At 36.8% G+C, this 27,399-nt stretch overlaps 1 protein-coding gene across 8 annotated transcripts in view; it reads left to right on the top strand.

Moving 5' to 3' along the window:
* Positions 1–27,399, top strand: part of wdr70 (WD repeat domain 70) — a 218,253-nt gene that overhangs the window by 56,416 nt on the left and 134,438 nt on the right. For all 8 annotated transcript variants that reach the window (XR_010003615.1, XR_010003614.1, XR_010003613.1 and 5 more), the window contains exon 10: positions 26,934–27,108. Coding sequence is in view for 5 of the 8 variants with exons in the window: in XM_008116097.3 (XP_008114304.1) it covers positions 26,934–27,108 (175 nt within the window). In the remaining 3 variants the exon portion in view is untranslated. The remainder of the gene's footprint in view (positions 1–26,933; positions 27,109–27,399) is intronic.

The raw sequence follows: 27,399 nt of genomic DNA, 5'->3' as shown, positions 1-27,399 counted from the left end.
CAACCATGGCTATGGTTCACAAAAGCTAAGGATGAAAGTTATTAGTCTGAACACCTCCTGCGTCATTTCAGTGTTGTACAAACATGTTGTGCTTTGCACACAGCTAATGCTGGCCAGGCTGAACAGCTGGAGTAGTGGGAAAGTCACGCCAAGGCCAATACCAGACTTTGAATAAACACCACATAGCGCTATGGTTTTGCTTAGATACAGCATTCGTATTTCCCATTTGAAGACTGCCTGGTTGGACAGCATATGCATTTCTGTGTTGCTACTCTATCTTTTGTCTTCAATTGGACAAACTCTTTGATTTAATTGTTAACTTTAAGCCGTTTCCTTCTTTCCTGGTTTATCCTTTCTCAGAAGTCGACATCACACTGTAAGGAATTTGCTAAACCAGTGTCTGTGGAATATATTTAAGTCTGCAGTCCTAAGTAGTGACTAAGTGCAATTGAGCTCATGGAATTTACTTGTAAAGAAAACATGTTTAGAGCAAGTTACATAACTATTTAGGTTTTAAAGACCAGCTTCTTCCATGCAAAATTATTTGTCTATTCAATGGTTGTTTCACTGTTCTTATAAAGACAAACGGGCAGCACACAGAGCTCATCACCCCACTTTTATATTCACAGCAAACCCTATAAGGTAGATTAGGTTGAGTGATTGGCCCAAGATCCTCCAGTAAATTCTATGACTAAGATCAGATTTAAAAGTGAGTTTCTACATTGGTGTGAGCCTTGAATTACGGTGTGACATGATGGCAACCGGACTCTCTTAAGCTGATAGCTTGATTTGAAACTGAGCAAATGGAAAGTTTTATGTTGATACACTCATGAAAAGTGTTCCTGTACATATACTTATCAGATACTTTGCAAGAAATAGGATGGACATGGGGAAACAGACAGTGTGTCACAGTGTGGTAATTCTAAATGGATAGAAATAGCAGAATCATAACTACTCTTGATGCTCGAGTTCATCTTTATTAAATATTTCTTCATGAACTTTGCATTTATTTTTAATGGGTAAATTACCTTGCAATATTTTCTGAAAATCAGTGCCTATCTCTGCAGTTTTCTAATCCTGGAAAATTGATGCCTAGTTTTTTGAGCAAGAGACAGATGTAAGCATAATGAAATGGATAGAATCACTGGTATAATTACCAAAAAAAGAGAGGGCGGGGGATAGTTTACTTTTTGCTTGAATACTACATTAAATGGAGGGAGTAGAGGAGGCATTTTAATTTTCAGGGCCCAGATCTGATTGTATCCAAGCAATTTCTTGGGTGTGTTTTTGCTTATCACTATAAGATCTAGAAATTATATGCAAAGAAAACACATTTGAAAACTGAACGACTGCATTTGGCTCCTTCTAACTCTGTAAGGATGCAGCACTGTAACTAATAAGTAAGAACTTGGGAAAATTGTGGGTTCAACTACACTACCCTGCACACATGAAGACATTTAGAAGCTTTGTTCCAAAAAAGAAACTATTTCAAGCTCTGGGTTCACCTCACTGCAGTGCTGAGTTTGCTAGTCTTCAGACTCAAATTCTGTTTGAAATTGAAAACATCTGTTTTACTACTGAATTACTGACTCCCTAAAATCCTGAATGGTATGGGTCTGATACCTACTTTTGAGAAAGAAAACATGTTAATGTCAATTAGAGGTGTAGATTCTTTAGTTTTAAAAGTACTCTAATGGTTGCCTTTTAAACATGTTTCATGTACATATGTACTAACTTGTTTTGTCTAGTGTTGAGTTAGACAGTTTTTTCACGTTAGGCCTGCTAGATTAGGCTTGTGTATCTAGACGTTCTTCAATGAAATACACTTCCTATAAGGAGTATTTTTTACTGGATATTTGTTATCACTGCATCTTTAAAAATATGGTTCCATAGTTTAATACGCTGGGTCCCCGGTGGCACAGCGTATTAAAGCGCTGAGCTGCTGAAATTGTGGATCAAAAGGTCGCAGGTTTGAATCCGGGAAGCGGAGTGAGAGCCCACTGTTAGTCCCAGCTTCTGCCACCCTAGCAGTTCAAAAGTAGATCAATAGGCACCGCTCCGGCGGGAAGGTAAGGCACTCCCATGTAGTCATGCTGGCCACATGACCTTGGAGATATCTACGGACAACATAGGCTTAGAAATGGAGATGAGCACCAACCCCCAGAGTCAGACACGATTGGACTTAATGTCAGGGGAAAACCTTACCTTACCTTACCTTACCTTACCTTACCTTAGTTTTCCAAAGAAAAAGATAACATCTCAAATATATCAGTTACTGTATATAATTATCTATATGTCGCCCCCCCCCCCAAAACACCCAAACCCTGAGGTTGACTTATGTACAGGTAACTTTCTTTGCTGTGCCTCCACTTTTGTCCTTTTTGGATGCCAGGTGCAGTAATATCACTAGGCAAAGTGGTAAGTGTGGAATAGATGACATCAAAATGACTGCTGGTGCTGCAACCTCCAGAAACCCCCAACCTGCATGAGCAGCAACATTTTTCTGGTAAACGCACATAGGATCCAACTACTTTCCCCATTCGTTAAACTTGAACTCACAGGAGCATATTTTAAAAATACATGTGCATCTGAAAATGTCAAAGATTTTTCTAATACAATTTCTGTGGACTTCGAACCAAAAAAAGAATAGCTACTGAGCATGCTTGCATTATAATGCCACAAGAAAACATGGTATGTATTGCGTTGCTGTGAGTTTTTCAGGCTGCAAAACTCACAGCAACCCAGTGATTCTGGCCATGAAAGCCTTAGACAATACATGGTGTATATTCTTTTGACATTAACTTTTTTTCACTGAATCTAGGGGATGATGGTCTTCAATCCTGACAATCATTGAGCTCTTTCTCAAGCATCCAGTTATGCAGCGCTCATCTGATTTTAACATGCCTGTTATTGGGTCCAGTGGGTGTTCGAAAATTCATTATTGTAAATGTTTGAAGTATAAAGGCATCTACATGCAGTAAAATCTAGATATGTATATTCACTGTCAGATATTCTTATGGCCTCCTCTTGCCAAAATTACCAATCTTCTCACAAAAATTTGCGAAGCCAGAAATGATCAATTTGTTGTCAATTTTTGACTAAAGTGGCTGCTTGAAATTAATCTCTTGCACAGAAGTGGCCATAGCCATGCATTTTGAATATGACATTCTGTTACTTTAAAGTAGAAGGTCTTTAGATGGAAGCCTCCGTATCAAAGAGAAGTGCTTTACTGCAAATTACTTTCATATACAATTAAATAGTTACCAGTTTATTCAAAGCTATATTCAGCTTTGTTGTCCTTGAGGTCTTACATTTTTAGGAGGAGGGAGAGAAGCTGGAATATCTGTGATAATTTTGTGTTTTAATTTTATTATTACATTGCTGCCTTCAACTACTTCATGTTTAGTAGGTATCTCAGGAGAGGATGCTAAAAGATTTAAGTGGCCTTTTTGCCACTTAAAATGTATCCGTCTGGTTTAAAACTTGAGATTTACAGTATATTTTGCTGTGTTATGAGACAAAACAGTATGATTTGCAGTCCGCACTTTATTTTGTGGTAGTGGAAACTTTGCTGTCAACTCTTTGTATTGAGATGTACATGCACTTGTGTCAGTGTGATTTAGCATCTACTGGCAAATGTTCCACTTTCTCATGGTTGAACTCTTGAGATAAGATGCAGATCTTCTTTTGTCGTCATAAAACTACTAGACCATGAGCATTTCTGTAGCATTTGCATCTCTTCTTCTCTTGTGCAAATGAACAAGCATATAAAGTTCATCAAAAGCAAAAGGGAAAAATTATGAAAGTGCGAAAACAACCTTGTGTTTATTAAAAATGATAGAACCAAACACACTGGTAAATGAGAATTAAAATGAACTCTTCAGGTTACGCGAAATGAGGATTGTAGTGTCTGAATATTTTAATGTAAATGGGCATGTCCTCGGACAGAGACCCCCCAATTTCTGAGCATTATGTAATTTATGTGCAAGAAGTTAAAGTTCAAGTGTCAGAGGCCGTAATTGGAAGAAAACATCCATTTGTGTTTGGGAGTGGAAATATTAATATGCCACTGAGATCAGAGAAGGATAGCATCTAGAATTGTGGCTGTTTCTTTGTGTGCAGTATACATTTGAAGCAGTCGATATCTCCAGAAAGTTCTCATTTTCCATGTATTGTGGATTTCTGAATGTTTGATGGCTATTAGTTTTGGGTTAATTGTTCATCATATTTTACACACACACACACACACACACACACACACACACACACACACACACACACAGGATGCTTTGCAAGAATACTTTTGGAATACGACAAATGTAATTCATGGTGCTTTTATATAAATGGCAGTTAAAGCTATCACGTGTGGTTATGATTCACAAGCACTTCTCTTTCTGCTTATCATGAGGTTTAGATAACAATTGAATTCATATTCAATAGGTGTTGTCAAAGGCTTTCATGGCCAGGATCACAGGGTTGTTGAGTGTTTTCCGGGCTGTATGGCCATGTTCCAGAAGTATTCTCTCCTGACGTTTCACCCATATCTATGGCAGGTATCCTCAGAGGTTGTAAAGTATAACCTCACAACCCCATATACAATATGTTAAAACAATACATTGAAGTAGCAAAAAATCATTTTATCAAAAAAAAAAAAAAGATTTTCATTTTCTGCTGACAGCCTTTTGAAATTTACAATTATTGTTCCACATTTCTTTACTGAAGTAAACATATATATGATAGCATCATATCCTGCAAAGTTTATTTTTTGTTTGATTTACGATCCACCTTGCTCCCATCAAAGGACTCAAGGTGGTGTATGTCAAGGTTAAAGCAAGATACAACTAAAATCTTGATGATAAAGAAGTTTGAAAAAAATTAATTACCTATCATGTAATTTAAAACAATATGATGAAATTATTGAAAATACATAAATATAAAATTGTCAGAAGTTAAAAGATGCTAAAGCTAAAAGATGCCAGAACACTTATTTTTAAATTGTGAAATGTAGTAAATGAATTTAACATTGTGTATAAATTGTGCTGGGCATTTCCAGATACTGCTTTTAGAAAGTGTTCCTTTGCTCACACAGAGGTCATGGTGATGTTCCTTTGTTATTTGGATTTCAGTGATGCAGTCTGTGTGGTGTTACCTCTGAAAAATATACATATCTCTTTACATCAGCTGGAGGCCCCTATCAGCAATAACATGCTATGCTAGTTTTATATATATGTGTGTGTATATATATATATATATGTGTGTGTGTTTGTTTACATATAAATATATATATATATATATATATATATATATATATATATATATAATATATTTTACAATAATATGTAATAATTACAACATATTGTATATACATATAATATTCATAATATTATATTGTAATACGATATAATACTAATAATACAATATAATAATATTAATTATATATCATATTTTACATGTAATATTACTAATAATATTACAATATATTGATACAGTACAATATAGTAATTTATTACCAGTATTGTACTATACTAATATAATATTGTATGTAAATTTAATTTGTAAGCCGCTCTGAGTCCCCTTCGGGGTGAGAAGGGCGGCATATAAATGTAGCAAATAAATAAATAAATAAATAAATAAATAAATAAATTCTCTCGGTTGGTCTGATACTAGTCAGTCTGTTGACTAGATTCAGATGTTGCCAACATCTGACTGCTTACTAGCTACTGATCTCTTTCTAGGGACAATTCGTTTTGTATATTGGTTCTGGCATATCAAGCTGTATAAAACCTGACTGTGGGGATCCAAGTTGATGCTCTCTTAATTTTGTCCTTATCCCAATAGGCAAAGAACTTTTTATTTAGGCGGAGTTTGGGAATTTCATTGGGTTTATGGTGAAGGCAGTCTGTATCTTTTATTAGTATTTTGAATTATGCTTTTAATCTGTATTTAAATATTTTATTAATAGGCTTTTACTAATTTACTACTGTTCACTTCTTTGAATGCCACCTGAGCAAAAAGGAAGGATGTAAATTTAACAAAGAAATACACTTATTTGCCTAGACTCTGGATCCCTGTTTTCTGTGTAAATCCATAAATGGGAGTTTCAAATAATGGCAAGCAAAAATTATGGGACATGTTGAAATAACGGCAAGCAAAAAGTAGACTATAGTTTTTCATGTTGCAAAGTTGAGAGTTTGCTATCCTAGCTTTGCCTTTTTAAAATCCTCCTCTCCCCCTCTCTTCTATATGCATGTCCCAGAAAACTGATTAAGGTTGCATAGCAAGTGAACTGGCCTGGTGCACATAGCTGTGAGTAATGGCTCTCACTGTTCTGGCCCTTGTTGAGTGTTGTATGTTTACAAAAGGGTTAGTAAAGCTATTTTTGTCTTTATAAACTATGTCTGTTTATGTTAATTTCTAAGATTTGTCTTGATTCAAATGTTAGTTGCTGGGGTGAAGAAGTCCTTATGGAACAGCTTTGCATTTTGAGATGCTTCAAACTACAAGAAAAGAGGCGTGCAATGATTTTTTAAATAACACATTGAAGACAGTAAAATGGCAAAAACCTTTTTCTCAGCATTGCTCCATGAATTGGATTTTTCTAAATACGGTAATATAGGAGAAGGCCCCAGATGGTTAAGAAATGAGTTTGGACTGAATCATGCAGCTTTTACTTGCACTGGCAGGGTCACCATGCCTCTGTGTGTTTTCATTATGTTCTGAAAAGCTTTCTTCATGTGGGTTTAGGTTGTGTAATTTTGAGTAGTCACATTTCTAAATGCTACAATTGATCTTTGCATGATTCTTGTGTGTGGGAGAGGGAGCTAAAGAAATCTTCCAGTGTTGGTCCTTGGCAGAATGTTTACAATCGCAAGAATACTTACTATGGATCTTACCATTCTCAGAATAGAAAATCCAAGAGTATCTCCCATACAAGGATCCAGTGCCCACATTCCCAGATATGCAAGTCTTATTCAGTGGAAGCATGGCATGTACATGCAGTTTCCATAAATATAGTGCTGCTGGATTACTCTGCGGAAGAACTATATGGTATTCTCTTCACAGTTAATAGCTGGAGCATATATCCATAGGGTTAGCACAGTGCACCTGCCCTTAGAGAAAGGAAGAGAAAGATGTAAAAGAACCATATGTATTATCCATAATAGTTTCTATTTTAAGAAAGGAAGTAGCTAGGCAAAGTCTGACTGCTGGGCTTTTTGATGGGCAAGCTTCATATTTGAGGAAGATATGATTGTCTAATAAACATAGAAAGGGGTCCAGGATTACAGTAAGTAGAATTGATGATAAAAATAAGTACTCCTATAAATAAGTGAACAGCAGAAGTTACATGGTGATATGTACTTGCATTAATAAATTCTAAAACCTTTTATAATTTAAAGGTCATCACTAAGGTTATCCCTAAGAGTGATGGCAAGCACCAGGATAATTTATTGTAGTATTCCAGCACCTCTTCCGAATTGGGTACATTCATCATTGGCAAGTTATCTGTTATGTAAATATGCTAACCTATGGGCATTACTATGTTAGAAACTCTACATTTTGGTTACCCATTTTGGTGGTCACGGACATCAACATTTTCTTGGCGTCTCCACGTTTCCTGCTCCTGATTCATTAACCTTGTTCAAGATGTAGAAAAAAATAGATAGATAAAAGGTAAAGGTAAAGGTTTTCCCCTGACATTAAGTCTAGTCCTGTCCGACTCTGCAGGTTGGTGCTCATCTCTTTTTCTAAGCCGAAGAGCCGGCGTTGTCTGTAGACACCTCCAAGATCATGTGCTCGGCATGACTGCATTGATAGATAGATAGATTTATGAACTCAGAGGTTTCTGCGATGCAAAATGGTTTGCTGGCTTCCAGTGCCATTTTTCTTTCCAAGATAACCTTTATGCACAGCAAAGAAATTCTTATATTTGAGATTTCATAGAATCGTAGAATCATAAAGTTGGAAGAGGCCACATGGAAAAGCATGATCAAAGTCCCCGTGACAGATGGCCATCTCAGCCTCTATTTAAAAGCCTCCAAAGAAGGAGCTTCCATCATACTCTGAGGCAGAGAGTTCCAATGTTTAACAGCTCTTACAGTCAGGAAGTTCTTCCTAATGTTCAGATGGAATCTCCTTTTCTGTTTCTGTTCATTTAGGTAGCACACTTTTCACACTTGCATAAGGAGGTACCTGGTATCCCCTTATGCAATTCCCCAATAATGCCATATCATGTAGGCACAATTCTTCTGTCCATACCATGAGTGGGGCAATTTTTCTCCCCTTGAAACCTTCTGTGAGTTGCAAGGATTAATGAAACTAGAGGATGTTGAAAGTTCATGTCTGATATTTGTTGAGATTGAATAGTTTGCAACTTTTTAAAAATAGTTAATCAATTCTCCAAGAGGTTTCCTGGAGAGGAGTTTCATTCTTTTTTTTTTCCTCAGAAAAAAGTGGTCCTGGAGATTCAGGGCCTGCAAAAGCAGCCTGGGAAGATCATATTTAGCACCATTGCCATATTTTGCCACCCCTAAAATAAAAGTGCCAAGGTAACATTTAAAGATACCTGAGACCTAGGTATCAGAAGTAGCTCATTTTCCTATATATGCCTGCCTCAGAGTTGATATATGTTGACGGGACCTTCCTCTGTGTCCTGCTGGTGGGGCAAAACAAAGTGGGTTCAGGGTTTTTTGAAAGCTGAGAATTGGTCTCACAGAAGATATACCCTACAGCTTATTTGATTGTAAATAGAGATTTTTAGGTATTATTTTGAATATGAAGGGTAGAATGGCATGTGACTCTTGAGCCTATCACTGATCCCTGTTTGTCTTGACAAATTTTTATAGAAGCACACAATTCACAAGAAAGAGGGTTGAAAAATACATACCCATTACAACTTGTAGCCATGGTTGTGCAGAATTCTCTTTCTCATTTTTCTAAAGTACATCTGGAGCAAAACACAACTGATTGCAGATGATGAGAGGTTATTCTGCAGTGTATATGTTTCTGTTTTGTTTTGGGGTTTTTTTGATCTCAAATTGATATCTTCCACTTTTGCATCCCCAGTCAAGTCGTATTGACACTCAGTCTGCTTCACCAACTGTGAGGAATAGACATGATAGTGCTAGAACAGGAGTCAATATAGAAACGGTTTCTACAGTTCAGTTACAAAATTACTTGTGGTCACAGTTCAAATAAAATTAAAATGGGATTCTTCCATTTGTTATGATGTCCTAGAAGACACTATTCCTCCCTCCCTTTGTAGAATACAAACTAAGAACATATACACAAAGGTTGCAGTTTTTGTAAATTGGGATAGAATGTTTCAGCAATGTTGACATTTGGTTATGTTGTTGGTACATTGTACATAGTGCTTAATTGCTGTCAATGAAGGCAATTCTCTAGTAAGTTTCAATGAAATGTACTAATGCAGTGATATGGTTGAGTTGTAAGTATTTGTCTTCAGTTATGTCAACATCTGGCTATCATTAAACCTGTTTAATCATGATCACTGAAGCTGCCTAGACCTTATATTTGCCTTAAAAAATAAGATGGCAGGAGACATTTGCTCTTAATCATTGGGAAAAGTACACGCAATGGCAGTGGCCAAGCATAATTTCTTTAAAACCAGTACAAACCTGCAAAATGGACCACTGTCCTCTCTCTAGGTAGTTTGTTTTGGAAAATTAACCTTAAAAAGCTTGGTGTGACACATTAAACTAATGATTGTTGACTTAAAACTTGTTCAAATACCATCTTCCTAATGTATATGTACAGACAGACATGATAATATTGCATGCTTGTATGTGTTGATTATGTGTGAGCCACAAGTGTCCTTCTGGCACTGTCCAGTCTCCCTGGGATCTAATATCAGTTCTTCCCAGTGCACCTTGGAAATCAGTGGCCTAACTAATTTATTTATATACTGGCTGGAATGTTGCACAGCACAGCATTGTGTAATAGTAACACGTGGAAGTACCACTATGCTGAGCCATTTGCCTTTCTCCGCTGAAGCCCTCACCCACGACCATGTATGTATGAAGGACAGATGGGGAGATCGCTGAAGCCTCTGGTTATGTCCCCTTAGCCAAAGGCAAAGAGACGAAATCATCTGCTGAAAACCTCTGGAATACTCAGTGGTTAATATAGTCAATCCACATCTAGCTATAGTCAGATGGTCAGACCCTAAACTATGACCTAGACTTGTGTAATTTTAAAATGATGTTTTAATTATCTGTTCTAATTGTAATTTGTTTCTATAATGGTTGTTTTGGCATCTAATGATTGCCTGTTAGGAGCCTCCGGTGGCCTAGGGGATAAAAGCCTCATGACTTGAAGGTTGGGTTGCTGACCTGAAAGCTGCCAGGTTCGAATCCCACCCGGGGAGAGCGCGTATGAGCTCCCTCTTTCAGCTCCAGCTCCATGCAGGGACATGAGAGAAGCCTCCCACAAGGATGGTAAAACATCAAAACATCTGGGCGTCCCCTGGGCATCGTCCTTGCAGATGGCCAATTCTCTCACTCCAGAAGCAACTCCGGTTGCTCCTGACACGAAAAAAAAAAAGATTGCCGGTTGTGAAGCCGCCCTGAGTGCCCCCCCCCCCCCCCCCGGATGTGTGTGAGAGAAGGACAGGATACAAATGTATGGAATAAATAAATATTTAAAAATAAATAGGGACATATTACATGCTAATGTGGTGTCAACTCTCCTTCATGCATGAATGGCCACTTTTAGCATCTTTACAATAGGTCCTGAGGAGGGGTGCGGAGAGGAAATACCCAAAATAAACATACCCAATACCCAAAATAAACATATGCAGGCAGAAGGTTAATTTATGCCTGCACATGCCATTAACTACACACCATATTTACATATTATCCTACAAGCAACATTGATCTCAGTAAGGTCAAGGATAATGATCCTAATCATTTATTTTTTTAGAACTCTGGCTACATTTGATAGTGGTTCATCCTACCCTGTTTCCCCTAAAATAAGACATCCCCAGAAAATAAGACCTAGTAGAGGTTTTGCTAAATTGCTAAATATAAGGCCTCCCCTGAAAGTAAGACCTAGCAAAGTTTTTGTTTGGAAGCATGCCCGCCGAACAGAACACCAGAGCATGCAGGATCGGTACGTACCATAAAGTGTTGTACATGGAAATATGGTAGTAACAAGAAATTCTTGATAGGATTCACAGTTTGTCTGGTTATGCTGGTTTATGATGACAACTACTGTACAGTATATAATAAATGTTCATTTTTTTGTTCAACAATAAATGTGAATTCTTCTTCATGGAAAAATAAGACATCCCCTGGAAATAAGACCTAGAGCATCTTTGGGAGCAAAAATTAATATAAGACACTGTCTTATTTTCGGGGAAACACGGTAGAAGACCATAAGTTATGTTAAGGTTCATATAAATGGAAGTAGTATTTTCAAAACACTGCAAACTACTCAGGGCCTTATAGCACGTTGAAATGAGCTGAGAAATAACTGACGCATGACCTGTTTAATATCTGTACTAAAGTTTAAAGTGTTTTGACTCTGTTATGCTATAAAATCCATATACAAATGCTTGATCACCAAACTTGGTGAAAGGAGACTAAAATAAATGAGTCTAAAGATAGAATTTTCAACTTAGCCCACCTGACTGCTTCAAAGAATATTTGAATGTACTTACATTTTTGATTTCTCTAAATTTTGCTCTAGAATGCAAATAATAATAATAATAATAATAATAATAATAATAATAATAATAATAATAAAACTTTATTTATACCCCGCCACCATCTCCCCAACGGGGACTCGGGGCGGCTTACATGGGGCCATGCCCAAAACAATACAATGTAAACAGCATATAAAAGAACAGCACATCACAATACAATAAGCAATACAATAAATAATATCCATTACAAAATAAAACAAGGAGACAATGAAAACAAGGGCAGACCACATGAACATTAAGTTAAAACTCGGGGTGAGAAAGACATAAAAATAAAAACCACAGCGAACAGGGTCATAAGGGAGTGGGGTATTCTGGAGGATAGATATTAGAGGGAGCAATGGAAAAGAAATATAAAATGGTTACTCTCCAAAAGCACAGCGAAAGAGCCATGTTTTCAAGTTTTTCTTGAAGGCTGCTAGTGTGGGGGCTAGCCTAATCAACTAGTTTTGACCAAATTTGCTCTTTAGATTTGGGGTCACAGCCCAAACATTTTTTTTGTAAACTGGGGGGGGGGGGGAGGGTGTGTGTGTGTGATTGAGAAGTGTTTTTTTTCAGGAATTTGCTATTTTGGTGCATTTTGAAGATAGCTTTGTGTGTGTGTGTGTGTGTGTGTGTGTGTGTGTGTGTGTGTATTACAAATTATAAGTTCTTCCAAAGGTTTGTTTAATTCAAATCATAACTTCAAATCATTTAATTCAAATCATAAGTTCAAATCATGGACAGCAACCCAGGCAATGCCAAATACATTTCCAAGTGGACTGCATAACACACACCAAAAAACAAGCTGGCTCTACCTTTCAAAAACTTTCCAAATGCTGCTAAGAGTCTTGAATCACACAGTCCCTACAATTGCCTAAAAATGGTAATCTAAACAGGAAGTGATTGAGGCATATATCACTTTGGCCAGATCTGTCTTCTCCAAGAAGCACAGCTGTTATACCAGATGAAACTTGTGTAAAGGCATGTCTGATGTTTGTCCCTCACTTCCATGTCTAGCCATATGCCATGTCCTCCTGGTTTCTTCTGTTGATGTAAAGGAAGCTGCTAGAAAGTGTACATTTCTGAGAAAGGCTTTTGCATAGAATATGTACAGTATAGTTATAAGGGCTTAAATCCAGTAGGCATGCTTCAGTCAAGGCAATAGTTTCTATCATACCTAGCTTTGTACTGGATTTAGGCCAGGGAATAAGGCTAGTGAACACCAAGGTTACTTATAGTTTTAACCTTTTTTTTGAAGATGTGGTAAATTCTAACTTCATCCATTGTTGCCAGCACCATGCACTGCTCAGGGGTGCAAAGATTTGTATTTATTTTATTAGGAATAGAATTGTTCCTTGCACATGCACTATGTTTTGCTGCTGTAGGATGAAACCAGGGCAGTTAAAGTAGTATCAAAGTGGTAGAACTGTGTATAAAAAAGGGGCAGAGCTTCTTTATTTTCAGCTTTGATAGAGGTCCTTTCTCATTCATAGGTGAAAAGGACATGTTTTCTAGTATATCTGCTACACAATTAAAATATGTTCACCTCTGTCTCTTCATGTCTATTCTCTCTTTCCTCCATCCCTGACTCATTCTTTTTTGAACCTATTTTTAAACCAGAAAGAGAATCAGCAATGCCTCCACCATCCCCCCAGGGTGACCTGACATTGAGGCACCATCTACTTGCAGGCTATAACGCTGACCAATCCAACAATCACAAACAATTGCTTGTTGATCGGTTCAGAAAAATGTATACACTGTTGTTCCCCCAAAGCAACTCATGTGCTTATATAATTAAAATAATAGTACAAAACCTCCCAAGTTTCAAAAGTGGTGTGTTGTGTTATCTCTGTGTGTAATAAAAAGTATTAAAGCCTTGCTCAATGCAGAATCAAGTGTGAGATGCTCTTTCTGGATTATCATCTCATGTCTAAACATAGCATCTTTAGCACTGACTCATTTGATGTTTCCAAAAGCATACTTTTCTTTTATGAGTATTCTTTGTTTACTGTGTAGTCAGTGTTTCATGCTTCCAGGTCCTTCCCCGACAGACAGAGCTGCATACATACTCTGAATGAACTCTGTTTTTCCTCATTGGTTTCAAGGTAGAAGAAGGCTGTGCAGTGAACTGAGAGGAATTTGGGAACAGATGAAATTTTTGGGCCGGAGGCAAAGAGAACCCTGGCACATCACAAAAATAATGTGTTTCCTCTCCAGGGACAGTTGCAGACATATTGCTTAAGGCTCTGGAAGGACCTATTTCCATTGTGTTCAATTAAAAATAAGTGTTGGTGCAAGGGTGAGAAAATAGAGGCTTTATCTTTTCCTCTCTACAAGTGCATGTCTTTCTTAATAAATAATGTAAGTGACAATGGTATATTATATTACTATTTATTATTTAGAAATTGACCTGCTGTTTTTTAACCCTTCAGATCTCTTAACCCTGGGTAATTAGCATTGATTTGCCCTCAAAGAACTTCCCAAAGTGTTGGCATGTTTTTGAATGATATAAAATTTTAGTGTTTTTTTTTAAACAATATATGGGGAAAGGCTATCGAGAGTACGCTTTTTTGTTGGCCAAGGCCATAACTTTTGCCTGTTCTCTATTCCTTTTAACGTTGCTTCAATTTATCCTTTTTCTGAAGTTGTTCTCTCTGGTAGGAAAAATTCTTAGGCAGTGATTATATTTTCATAGGAACAGAACATGGTCCTAACTTGTTAGGTAATTATTAAGTATTTGGATAAATTGGTGGGAGTCATGAGATTCAGTGGGAAGTCTTTCGGGAAGTATAATTGGCCTTTTCTGGTAAAATCTTGATTTCTATTCAGATGCTTTTATTTCTGTATTTAACAAGTTCTCAAGCCAATTCTTCCAAAATAGGTTTCATTTTTTAATGTTAACCATAGAAGTATCTTTTGCGCTTTCATGACATTTAAGTCCTAGAAGCTCCAAATTCATTTTTTAATTGTATATCAAGTTCAATCCAGTTGCAGTTAACTGTCTCCCATTTAGTTATAAGGGATGTATGGATAGTTATGGTTGTTCAGTGGCTGTTTAACACAACACACGCACAGCCCTTTTTTATAACAGCACAGAGACTGTACAGCTGCAAATACTTTTTAAAAGGGGATTGTGAAAAGTCTTTAAGACTTTTTAGTTGTTTCATCATATGCCTATTTAACTAGTTATAGCTGAATAAGGGTCATTGAAGGAAGTGTTAGAGATATTGTAGGAAGTGTGAAAGTTTATAAAGAACAAACTCTGTAATTTAATAAGGTAAAGACTGTCTTTAATATTTCCTTTTTTTGTTTTCTTTTACAAGCCAGAACTGTGGAGTAGATTAAATAAACATGTATTTTATTTTTAAATGTTTCTCTCCTTTTATGTAAAAGAAATGATTTCAGTAGGTTTACTTGTCCTGATGTCTAATTATAAGGCTGTAAAATATGTGCATGCATTTTTTGCCCAAAGGAAGGGGGTGGGGGAGGAAGCATAGTCCAGAATGTTTTTTTAAATTTTTTTTCTGGTAGTGTTTTATTTCTGTTCATTGTTAATCTAATTGCCTGTGATGGTGAGAAATAAGATGGCAATATTTGGGGCTGTAAAAACAAATTCTTAATGCCTACATTAGTCAGTGTGCATAATGCTTTTGGAAACCTTGGATTATCTCCTGGGTACTGGCTGTTTCATGTTAGTCCTAGTCTAACATGAAACAACAGTGATTTGGGTGAAGATAAACAACAAAGCTATTTACAACCTTAACTAATTGGAGTAGTTAAGAGCCACCCTGTTTTGCCAGTGAGTCACTCAGTTTCTCTGCTTCATGCAACACTACATTTTAGTAATTTTTGATTGAATTGTTTCTTGTAACCTGAACTGAACTTCTGACATCAAACTTGCCCATTGAAACAACAATGTAGAGAAAGATTACACTGCTTCTTACCTATAGTCTCAATAAATCATTTGTTCATTGTAAACCTCATTGTTTGAATGTTTTTACCCTAGTTGACACAACCAACAGGTTTTAAGATGCAGATAATGCACTTTAACAAAAATGAAAGCACAGTAATCTCTTTGGTTTCTCAATTCTTGGGTGCCACGAGCCAAATTAAACGTATTTTATTTAATTATTAAAATAATGATATGAATATGATCGAGATAGTTGTGTAACACATAGTTATAACAGATTGTTTTGCCACTATATTTTTGTACATAGTTTTGCCAACTTGAAGTCACTTATGAATTCACAAACCAACCCCAAAGTGTATATAGGTAGTCCTCGGGTTAAAAACACTTGTCTTACATATGATGCCTTGTTACAAATGGGGGTGGGACAGCGGGAAGTGAGAGGAAATCAACCCCTGGAAGGGAAATTCTCCTGTAAGCGTTATCATTGGGAAAAAGTTTCTCCACTGAAGCTTTAGCATCAATCCTTGGTTCCACGACAACTCACAATTTTAAAAATCTAGTTGTCACTCATATAGATTGTGAGGTGACGTTTTCTGGGTTATTATACACTTTCAAACAAACATTTATTTGAATAATGTCAAAAACCCTTCATTTAATGTGAAATGATGAGTACATGTGTCCATATATTTAACAGAATTTTAAATAAAAATGTTGCTGACATAAATGTCTTAGGGGATGCTTTGAATGAGATTTTCCTGCTTCTTGCAGAGGGTTGGACTGGATGGCCCATGAGGTCTCTTCCAGCTCTACGATTCTATGATTCTATAATTCTAGGTTTATAAATGAATAAATTGGAGATAATTTAATTGTTTTCATGGCTTCTATGGATGTGATGCTCTTCCCTCCCATTCTTAATGGAATGGCTGTTTCTGCTTCATTGTGCTTCACTCTTCTCCTGCAACTAATTCACTAATTTGTGCACAGAAAACATCAGCATGGACTAAGAAACACTGTAATCTGTTTTAATGTGAAATCTCTGTGGCTCAAACTCTTTCGCAGTTTCTGGTTTTGATATAACATAATGCATTTGACCTAGACTTAATGTAAGTCTCCCAGAACAGCCCTGTGATAACATAAAAGACTACTGAGTCACAGGCAAGCTTTTCTGGTCACCTGTTAAAGTAAGATAATGGTACTTCCATGGTGATATAGTTCAGACCATTAGATCACATTTTGTTGATATGCTTAATAGTAGCTGTATTATTCCTTTATATTAATCTTGGAAATTTCTGGAAAGAATGAGTCTCATGGAGCTTGGAATTATAGCTTGGAAAGGGTAATAAATCATTATTTTCTTTTGCTACAAAACCTTACTGTCAAAGCTGGGCTATTTCTGAAACAGTGATTTTTAGTAATTTGTCTCATATTGCAAATAGTGCCAAACAATATCTCAGAGGGTTTGGTTGAACTAGGTGAAAAAAACTGAAATGGAGAGGAGTTATCTCAAGACAAGTGAGGTGCTATAAAATGGGTATGTTAGACCAGACCCAACAGTAAATTTTAGGAGGTTAAAATATGGAAGTGATTCTTAAGATAATAGCAGTGTCTTGATGTCATTTAGTATTTGAAACAGCAAACATCTTTATATTGATTTTACCATCTAATGATCTTTACCATTATTTTTGCCTCTTTAATGCAGAGGGAAGCATTATTTTCACTGTGTTGTTCATAAAAGAGCAAAGTTAACATATAACTATAGAGTAGTATTGGTCATTTCCCATAAATTGTGGCAAAGATGAGCAAAAGTATGATGTAATAGTATATAGGAATTCTCATGTTAATATTGGATTGGATTATACATGTGTATTGATCCTCAGACCTCCACATCAAAAGATCCGTATAACACATCGGGTGGAATTAGCACATTGTTTTAGCTCCTGTAATCTCAAATGTACATTTTGTGAGCATTTGTCAATTTCAGGCATCACTACACTGAATATGTATAATTCACCTCTGGCTCACTCATTGCATGGTTTTGCAAATAACAATGTTGTAAAAGTGCTTTACAAAAACTAATATAAAAACATGTGCTCCTGTGTATACTAACAAACACAACACTTTCTGGTTTGAAGAATGACAGGGTATGTTACTGTTATTTATTCTAGGAATTCTACCTTTTTGTACTCATGCAAGTAGTTATTCACAATGCTGTATATAGTACTGGTTGAGAAAAGAATAGAGAATTAGTTGTCTACCCTGCTGTTGACTTCAGCAGGACTAATGAAAAACTGAGCTGAGAAAAAATGGCTATGTTACTCTTATCTCTACAAATGAAAACTTCCTTGAACATTGAGAACCACATTTCTCATAAGTCTTAAAGTCTTTGTGAACTTGGGTTAATTAGTGACTTTATATAGAGCATTCCTTAGAGTTTTATTGACTGTTCCTCTTAATTTGTCACCAAACCATTAGACTTTATGACTCTCTTTAGTGGAGTAAAACTAATTAGATATATGAAATAAACAAACGATTTCTAATCCTTAAAGCCGCTCATAAATAATGGTCCCTTCAAAGCTTCAAAATGGGTCTGTTCTGTGTGTTTTTCTTGTGATAAGTGTGGAGAGTTGACAAGTTCAATAAATCTTCCAAGGAACCCTCTGTCCAAAACCCATGGAAATCAAAACTTTTTAAAACTGAAATTCTGTTTCATGTTTCTGACTGACTTCACAAGTTCCTCATTTTGAGACTCTACCATATGTAGGGGTGCCTTATTTGATTGTGGTTCATCAGCACTGTGCCCTGTATACTTAGAAAGTCTGTAATTAAGAGAATACAGAAAATTAGTATGGTTTGGTGTAATCTATAGAGGCATTAGAACATCTACAGCATGACATTTTTCTGCACTGCCCAGTGACTGCAGAGGTCTGTAGCTGCGTAGGAGGCATGCACATAAAGGCTTCTTTCCATGTCAGGTTGCTCTAGTTTTTGGAACGGCCTTCAGGACAGAAGAGGAAAATGGCATGGATTTCATGCTGTGTGACTTCGGACTCTGATGTTGTGAAATAATACAGAAGTACCTCTGCTGTACTGGCTGCTGTACCGCTAATCATAAAAAGAATCCCTACTGCTCAGCATGAAAAGAAGGGAGGGAAGGAAGGGAAAAAGGAAATGTTGCAAAACTTTTAAAACAAATTGTTCTTTGTTTTCACATGAGTTTTTGTAGATACAAACCTACTTCTTTGGATATGAGTACGGGTAATAACCATGCTCAGTATGAATCACCTTCATCAGCAGAGCTATGTTAGACTGAAGAAGATGCTGAATTAATCTGGCAGTTTTGCAGATGGCCTTATCATTAAAAAAAACCCCATTCTAAAACACTTTATATGCTGAGCAAGCCACAACTGTAGGCATGCAATCGAATAAAGTTTTAAAAACTCTGGACTAGAGCATACATTGCTTTCATGGTAGTCTTTCTTAACTTTTCTGGAGACATTGTTGTTGCACTACACTGCCTGTCATTCCTCACTGTTCACACTGGCTGAGTGTTAAGAGTTATTAGGGGAGGGTGTTCTGAGTAATTACTGAATTATTTTACAAATTCATCCATTCTGCACCCCACAAGATTATCTTTAGCTATGGATCAAGATGCTAATTTGCATGTTTTCATCCTGTATTTGTAAAGAAAACACATTACCATTAATGTTCCTGCTGACTATGAAGACCCGTTCTTAGCCTGTCCTTAGTTAAAACTCTGAAAATGTCTTTGAACTGTCACTAATGTATGGCATAATATGGCTGAGAAAGGTTTTGCATCAAAATATGTATTTATTACCTAAAAGCCACTTGTAATGGAATGGGCCTACCTTGCCATGCCAGTGTGTAGGAAAGGTTCTAGGCCCTGGGAGAAACGGCCCGATCCAAGCTAAAGGAGGAGGGAACAGCCTGCTCCTTATATGGTAGTGGTGCCTGATTACTGGGGGAGTTAAATAGTGTTGCCGAGCTACAGAAGGTAGAGAACACCAGGGAGAGGGGGATTTGGGTAGAGAGGAGTCTGAGGTTGAAAAAGAGAAGTGTTTGGAGCTCAGAGAGAAGAGCCTCTGTGAGGGGGGAATTAAAAATAGCCTTCGGGAAGAAGTGCTACATTTTTTTAGAGAGCTTATACTAGGAGCCTCGGGAAGGGAGGACTGAAGGGTTTTGAAAAGCCCGATTAGTTCACCTGTGAGTGAACATAGTTCTGTGGAAGACAAGTTAAAGAATCATTTTCTTTTAAGGAAACAGCTTGATAATCTTCTGAAACCATTACGCATCTGAACCTCTCCTAATATCTGAGCAGCCTTCTTATTCTAGATCAAATAAACTTCACAAATCTGTTTATACTTCACAAGAATTCGGTGTGTCTTTCCATGCATCAGTATAGGAAGGGCCTGTCTGCCTGTGACCATCACTCTTCCCTTCATTTTTGAATGGCTCTGTGAAATGACTCCGGTCGCCAGTGGGACAGGGAAGAGTGAATGGTGTGGTCGTAGACCAATACAATTAGATTGGTGATAGCGAAGTTATATCGTGATGTAACCGGTGGTCAGCAATTGAGATCGACCGTTGTACCACTCATTAATGCCAGAAAAAAATGCTTTAAAAAAGAGCCAGTATGGTGCAGTAGATTGGACTATGGTTTTAGAGATAAGGGATTGAATCCCCACTTGTTCATGGCAATCCATTAGGTGACCTTGGGCAATTCAACTCGGTCAGTCTCAGAGGAAGGTAAGCACAAATCTTTCTGAACAAATCAAGAGAACCATAGCGTTACCGTAAGTCAGAAATGCCTTGAAGGCACACAACAGAAACAACAGTGCAAAAGGTCCAAATTTCAGTCTTTCTTGCAGTTTTAACCTGTCTGTGTCCTGACTCTGCTCCTGTTCAAAGCTTCAGAACAGGTGGTTTTATCCAGTAGACTTCCTATGGCTGATCTGCAGTTCTTGATGTACTTCTGATCTTCAAAGCTTGGTACTTTTGGCTGTAGGCTAAGCTAGACAGAACAGTGAGTTACCATAGCATTGATAGTTTTCATTTCAAATATGTTCACTGTTCTCTTATCCTCAGACTTTTGCTCCAAATTGAGCATTTTGTTAAGGAAGCTATCCTATAGTTTTTTGACTTCCAAACATTTAGAATCAAGTGTTCATCTCTGAACAATATGCATTGGTTAATATAATGGTTGGATTTCTTTGTTTGGATAGAAGATCTTCCTGTTTTTTTCCTCCTAGATCTGCTTATGACTTGGAGTAAGTTTTTGTATAACCTGTTTTGAATTATCCTAATTTCATTCAGATGCCTAGTTTTCATGTGCATCTTTGCTTAGGGAATCTGTTCCTGAACAAGTATGGAAAGTGTTTTTAGCTTAATATGAAAGTTTGGTCATGAAAGGGTAGTGCAAAGGCAATTCAGCAGCTCTTTAATACCAGGAGAGACTGGGGGGGCTTTGTAATATTCCCACTCTGCTTTCCTAGAAAAATCTAAGAATTGAGGGAAGGGACGGGAACCTAATTTTTTTCTCTAATATATTCCTGTGTTCTCATTTTTCTCACTCTTGCACACACATCTAGTAAGTTTCATACACATCCTGTTGATCTTGTGTTTTATGTCTCTGGATTAGTTTCTTGTTTCCCGTTCATTCAGCTTGGTTCTTCTGTGGGAGGTGCAGATGAGACCCTCCGTTGATAGCATGAAAATAGAGCCCCATGATTCTATGGATTCCTGGTTTATATATTCATTTTTTATTTTTATTGAGACTGTTCTTTATAGTATAATATGCAGAAAGATACTTATAATGAGTGTGTAAAATTAAAGAAACATGCATTTGATTTGTTTTAAAAACTTACCCCAATAATAGCATCAGTTGTTTACCCAAATTATTTACATTCTTTGATTGTGAACGTATCTCTTTTACCTTCTAAAAGACATTTCAATCTCTTTCAAAATTGCTTTGAATCACTCTTTGGCACTTAGAAGCATTTCACAATGTCTGTTCTGCAGATGTGGAATCTACAACTTTTAAAAAGCCAGTTACACGTAAAAAGTGTAGGTATTGAGTATTCCACATCAGTCATTCCAGCTAAAGAATATTGTGTACATCTTCAGATTTCTGAATTATTCTCTATTTTCTTTGCGTTTGGATTAATGTTTTGCCTTTAAAATGTGTTTATTTTTGGCATATCTTTTGTACATTTCGTTTGGAGCAAATAAACATTTTCAGCAGTTTGACTTTGCCCTGAGCAGTACATGTGCTTTTATTAGGTTTTGGTTAAACAAAATGGAAAAAATCAGAAATTCAGTTTCCAGAACTGTTTGTCAAATAACCAAACAGTGACTTAGCCTGCATGTGTTAGTTAATAGAGTAAATTTTGTTTGTTTCTCTTTCCATCCTATTCTATGTAGTTTAGCACATTTGTATCCTACCTTCTTTTTCCATTCAGTGGAATTCATACTAGTGAACCTGGAGTTTGCAGGTGGTCTTCCCCTTCAGCCACTGACAAGACCCAGACCTATTTAGCCTCAGCAAAGTGTCTGCCTTTAGACCAACATGTTTGAAAAGCTAAGGAAAAAAAATACTAATTAAAGACACAGAAAAAAAAGAAAAGATTAACATTAAGAGAATCATGGGAGGAGGAATTAGGAACAAAGATAACAGAAAAAGAATGGGAGGAGATATGGAAAACAAGACAATTAAAAACATGTCAATTAGAATAAAAGAAAATTATTATAAACTAATTTGGAAGTGGTATTTAACACCAAGAAGGTTAAATATTATGAATAAGAATAATAATGAAAAATGCTGGCAAGGGTGCCAGGAAATTGGAACCTACATGCATATGTGGTGGGATTGTAAAGGTTTTTGGGAATTGGTCATAAGGGAAATAGAAAATATTATGAATATAAAAATTAGAAGGAATCCAGTGGAAATATTACTTTTAATTAAAAAAGAGGATAAGAAAGGTAAGAGGGAAACAATTTAATAGACATGCTATTAACAGCAGCTAGATTACTAATTGCAAAATATTAGAAAGGAGAAATGAAAATACAAATTAATGAATGGTATAAAGAAGTTTGGCGAATGGCACTGAATGACAAGCTAACATCAAATTTAAAAGTAAAGAAGGCATTATGGGAAAAAATGATTTTGAACGTATTTGGAGAAAAGTTCTAGAAAAATTATTGGAAAAAGAAGATGGGAATTTACCTCCAAATGAAAAATTGAACTTTTGGTGGGACCACAGAAGAAGAGATGGCTCTGAGGAAGGGGAGCACAGGGGTGAATGTAAATAAAAGAGGGGGAAATGTATAGAATATGTTTATATAATTGTAACCTTTTCTCAAATAATAATAACAATAAAAAATAACATGAAAAAAGAAAAGAAAAGCTAAGGAGAAGAACACCGATTGTACGTAAACAAAAACAAGCACAAGCAAGCAATCTGAATTGTGTGGAAAAACAAAGAAAAGGAGAAAAAAACTTTCTTTACACTTATACTCTGATTTTAATTATTTTGTCAATTTTATCCATATAATAGGCTGTCAACTCAGGAGTCATGTCTAGAACTCTAGACCATATGCACCATTTCAGTGTTTACTGCATCTCCAAGGATGCATCTACAGTTCACTGGAGAATTAATACACTTTGGTCACAGCTTTAACTGCCATGACTTGAATGCTATGGAATAATGGGAGTTGTAATTTTATAAGGTTTTGGCTTTCTTCCAAATGGTTCTTGTGCCTCACCAAACAATAATTCCCATTGAGTCATGGCAGTTAAAGGGGTGTCAAACTGCATTAATTCTCCAATGTAGATATACGACTCAAAATCAAAGAAAGGAATAGTTGGTACTTTAGAGAAATTTCTCAAAGTTAGTTGGTCAGAGCTGTACAATGTCAGGAGTCAGATGGACATAGACCACCAGCAGAGTTTGCAAATGTTACTCTTAAGGGTTATACGTCCCAGAATTCACTGTGGCTAGTGGCCTGCTGGCTAGGGATTCTGGAAATTGGAAAACAACTTTTCTAAGCTCTAAGACGCACTCATACTTGGTACCTGGCTAGATGTCATCCATGCTTCAGTTCTGTTTATTGTGAATGGAATAAACTTCCTGACTGTTTTTCCACCCAGTTCACTCCTATTATCTGCCTATTTTCCTCCTTCTGTTCTGCTTGCCATAGCCTTCCTTTCCTCTTCTTTATTCTGGTGGAGTACTCCTTGCCAAAAATATTTTTTCTCCAAAAAATGAATATAACAATGCAGAAGAATTCTGTTAGCAGCATTCCCCACTTTAGTTCCAAGAAACTTTTTGGGACCGTTAGTAGGTGAAAACAGTAGATGCTATTCAGTGACTGGAAGGCGAATCACAAATGTGCGTACTGTTTTGTAGAATGCCAAATTATTTCAGAGCTGTAGATGAAATCTTGGGAAACTGGGCAATATGTACAGATTATTGAGTAAGAAATGCATTTGAGGATTGTAAGAGACTTTTCCATTTGGTCAGGCCAAGCAATTCTTGGGATCTAATTATATATGCCCTTTTGCGTATCACATAACTGGTATGAATTTGCCTGTGTGTGGTCTCTTCCCATCATGTGTGCCCAATTTGATTTTGCAAAACCTGCTACAAATGCTACTCTTGGTTCTTGTTCACACAGCCTTATCTTTTTGGAAGATGGCTGTTTTAATACAGTAGCCTTTACCTTGGCAAGAGAACCAACAAATTACATGTACTTAGATCCTAAATATTGTTTGTTGAATTGCAAGCAAATTAGTTTTGTCTGAAGTGCACACTAATAATCATTTAGCTCCTTGGACTGTCAAATATTGAAATATTTTTCTGGGTTAGTTGCCAGAAGAATTTTTGGCAAGTAATCTGGAAGGATTTCAGCATTTTGAAAGGACAGAAATCTTTTGTTCTTAAAATTATTTAGTCAATGCACCTGTATTTCTCTTGTCCTTCCTCCTCATTCCCAAAGCTCTCAGTTGTTTTGATGTGTCTCTAAGAAACATAGTAAAAAAAAAAAGGGCAGCATTATTTTCACCAGTAAAGTAATTGGTAGAATGAGCAGTGGGAAAAATATAATTTGGCGGGGGGGGGGGGGGGGAGTATTCATCATTATTTGTTGCCAAATTTATAGAGAGCCCATGTGTTGTATGACTCTGGAGACCAGGATTTGAATTGCTGCTCAACCATAGAAACCAACTGGGGGTCCTTAGGGAAGTCACACGTTCTCAGCCTCAGAATAAACAAAGGCAAACCACATCTGTGTCAATCTTGCCAAGAAAATGCCACGATGTTTGCCTTCAGGTTGCCATAAGTTGGAAATAACTTGAAGGCACACAACAACAGAGTGTGTTTAAAAGTCCAGTATATTCCAGAATCCTTTCTAACTCTGGCCCAACTGAAACTGCTTATTTTCACATTCGGCACCAAATTGGAATTGTTTGCTTTATTCCTATGTATGGTGAAATGAAAAGTATGCAAACTAGTGGGGTGGACTGCCAAAATGACAAGTTGCTGGCACAAATCTGTTTAAATCAGGTTTCTTCTAATCAACAATAACTTCTTTATTAGCTTGTTGTTTATAATTAGTTGCTTTCAAGCCCAGTGCTCAGTATTAGTACCTGGAAACACAACTGGGATGATTCTATGCAACTCGCATCTTGTTTTTGAGCTTCCTCAAGATATTTGGCTGATCCCTATGGAAATAGAATGCTGGACTGCATGGACCTTCAGTCTGATCTATCACAGCCATTCTTACATTCTTTAATGATTGGACATTCCTTCTGTGCAGTCATTTGGCATGGCTATATTTCTGGACAAAGATACATAATAATACTTAGATATCATCTTTTCTCTAGAAGGAATTCTTTTGCACATCTTTGGACAGTGAACATTTAGGTGTGTGTCTAAATGTCATGTGAGCCTAAAGGGAAACTATTGAGTTCTCTTTACATTTGTAGTCCGGTTTTTCCTAACCCTACCTAAAAAGTGTTTGACTCTGAAATTAGCAACTTGTGTTTATTATGGGGTGCTGCAGTGAGAATATTATTGCATATTCAGTTCTTAAGATCTATGTCTTATACAATGAGTGGGGACCTATGGCTCTGTGAATGTTATTGCTATACAGCATGTTCCTGACCATTGGTCATGCTGACCAGAACCGATGGGAACTACACAGATATAACATTTAGGCCACAGGTTCTCCAAAACTGCCTTAGTGTAAGTTCACTTGCGTAAGAGGTGCAGCACAAACAAGGTCCATTCATACTTGAGTCCGTATGTGTGTATTCAGTAATTGGTTTTTGTATTCATCAAGTAATTATATACCGTATATACTAAGTGTCTTCAGGGATAGTGCACATTTTTGTATGAGAAAAAACTGGGATTTTCAAAATGAAAAATTAATGTGTTAGCATATATATTTGTATATGATAATACACAGGATTTCCTGCTTTCTTTTGCTCCTCCCATGCCTATAAAGATGTTTTAGTTACATCTGTTTATATGTAGGTCTACTCCATGGTGATATTAAGTGTTCTGTAACACATTCTGAAGTTTTACAAAACAATAACTGCCAGTTTTACAACAGTGGCAGTTGCAGGACAGGTGATTACATGTTAAATTATGCAGCAGCGAGGACTTTGGCTCTCAAAATGTTTGGGGCCACTGCTCCCATAATCCGTTATGGTTGGCTGTGCTGGTTGTGGCTTCTAGGAGTTTAAAACAGCTAAGAGACCAGAGGTTCTCCTTCCCTGCTATATAGAATTCCACAAGAACAATCACCAGCAGTGTGTAAAAGGAGTGAATGGTAGCAAATGGTGTGTAATATTTGTGAAAGTGTGGATAGCATAAACACAATCCAAATATCCCTACTTCTGTTTTTGAGAAATGGGAGATATGTCGTTATTATCAACTATGGTGTATTTTATATGTCTGGCTATGTGATCCTTTCAGGTACTTTATTTACAGTCCTATCATTGGTACAATGTGATATAGTGGTTGTCTACAAGGGGAAGGCAACTGCAAATACGGCAGGGACAGGTTTTTTCCCCTGCGTCTCTTTGGCGGGCTTCAGGAGCACATTCCAGTGTGCCTGAAATTACTTGATGTCATTTCCATCTGCATTTTTAAAGGATTATTTCTTTTTTTCTTTTGTCTATTTGGGGTAATCTTGGGGGTCTAGAGGATTAATGGAATAAATTAATACATAGTTGTGACTGGGTTTTCATTTCATCCGTTTTAAACATTTTCTAAAACTGTTATTTCCATTCGGTCTTGCTAGGACTGTGAGAACCTGGGATGTCACCAATGACAAGAAACACAAAGGTGTGTTTAAACCACGGTCAGCTCAAGGTAAACGGGTGATACCTACAAGCTGCACATACAGCAGAGATGGAAAACTCATTGCAGCAGGAAGCCAAGATGGTTCCATCCAGATCTGGGACAGGAATATGAATGTAAGTGGTCATTTTAATAGATAAACTGCAAAAATGTGAATTACTTTGTGATCTGACAAATTCGTCAGGGTGAGGGTGCCTTGTTGCCCCATTGACTGGTATATCAGCCATGCTGCTCAGTGCATATTTATTTTCTAGTTGTCATTTTAAATACATTAAATCTCTAGCCTCTGTAGAATCCATGATTGCAGAATAAATGTGCAAATACTGCTCTGCTTAGTGGTTCTGTGAGAAATTTGCTCATTTCCACCTTCTGGTGTTTTTAGCCAATGAGTGACATTCCAACTGAAA

The sequence above is a fragment of the Anolis carolinensis genome, chromosome 2 (genome assembly GCF_035594765.1).
Source record: "Anolis carolinensis isolate JA03-04 chromosome 2, rAnoCar3.1.pri, whole genome shotgun sequence".
In the NCBI taxonomy this organism is placed as follows: Eukaryota; Metazoa; Chordata; class Lepidosauria; order Squamata; family Dactyloidae; genus Anolis; species Anolis carolinensis.
The sequence above is the reverse complement of the archived record's forward strand: the minus strand, read 5'-3'. Positions and strand labels throughout refer to the sequence as shown.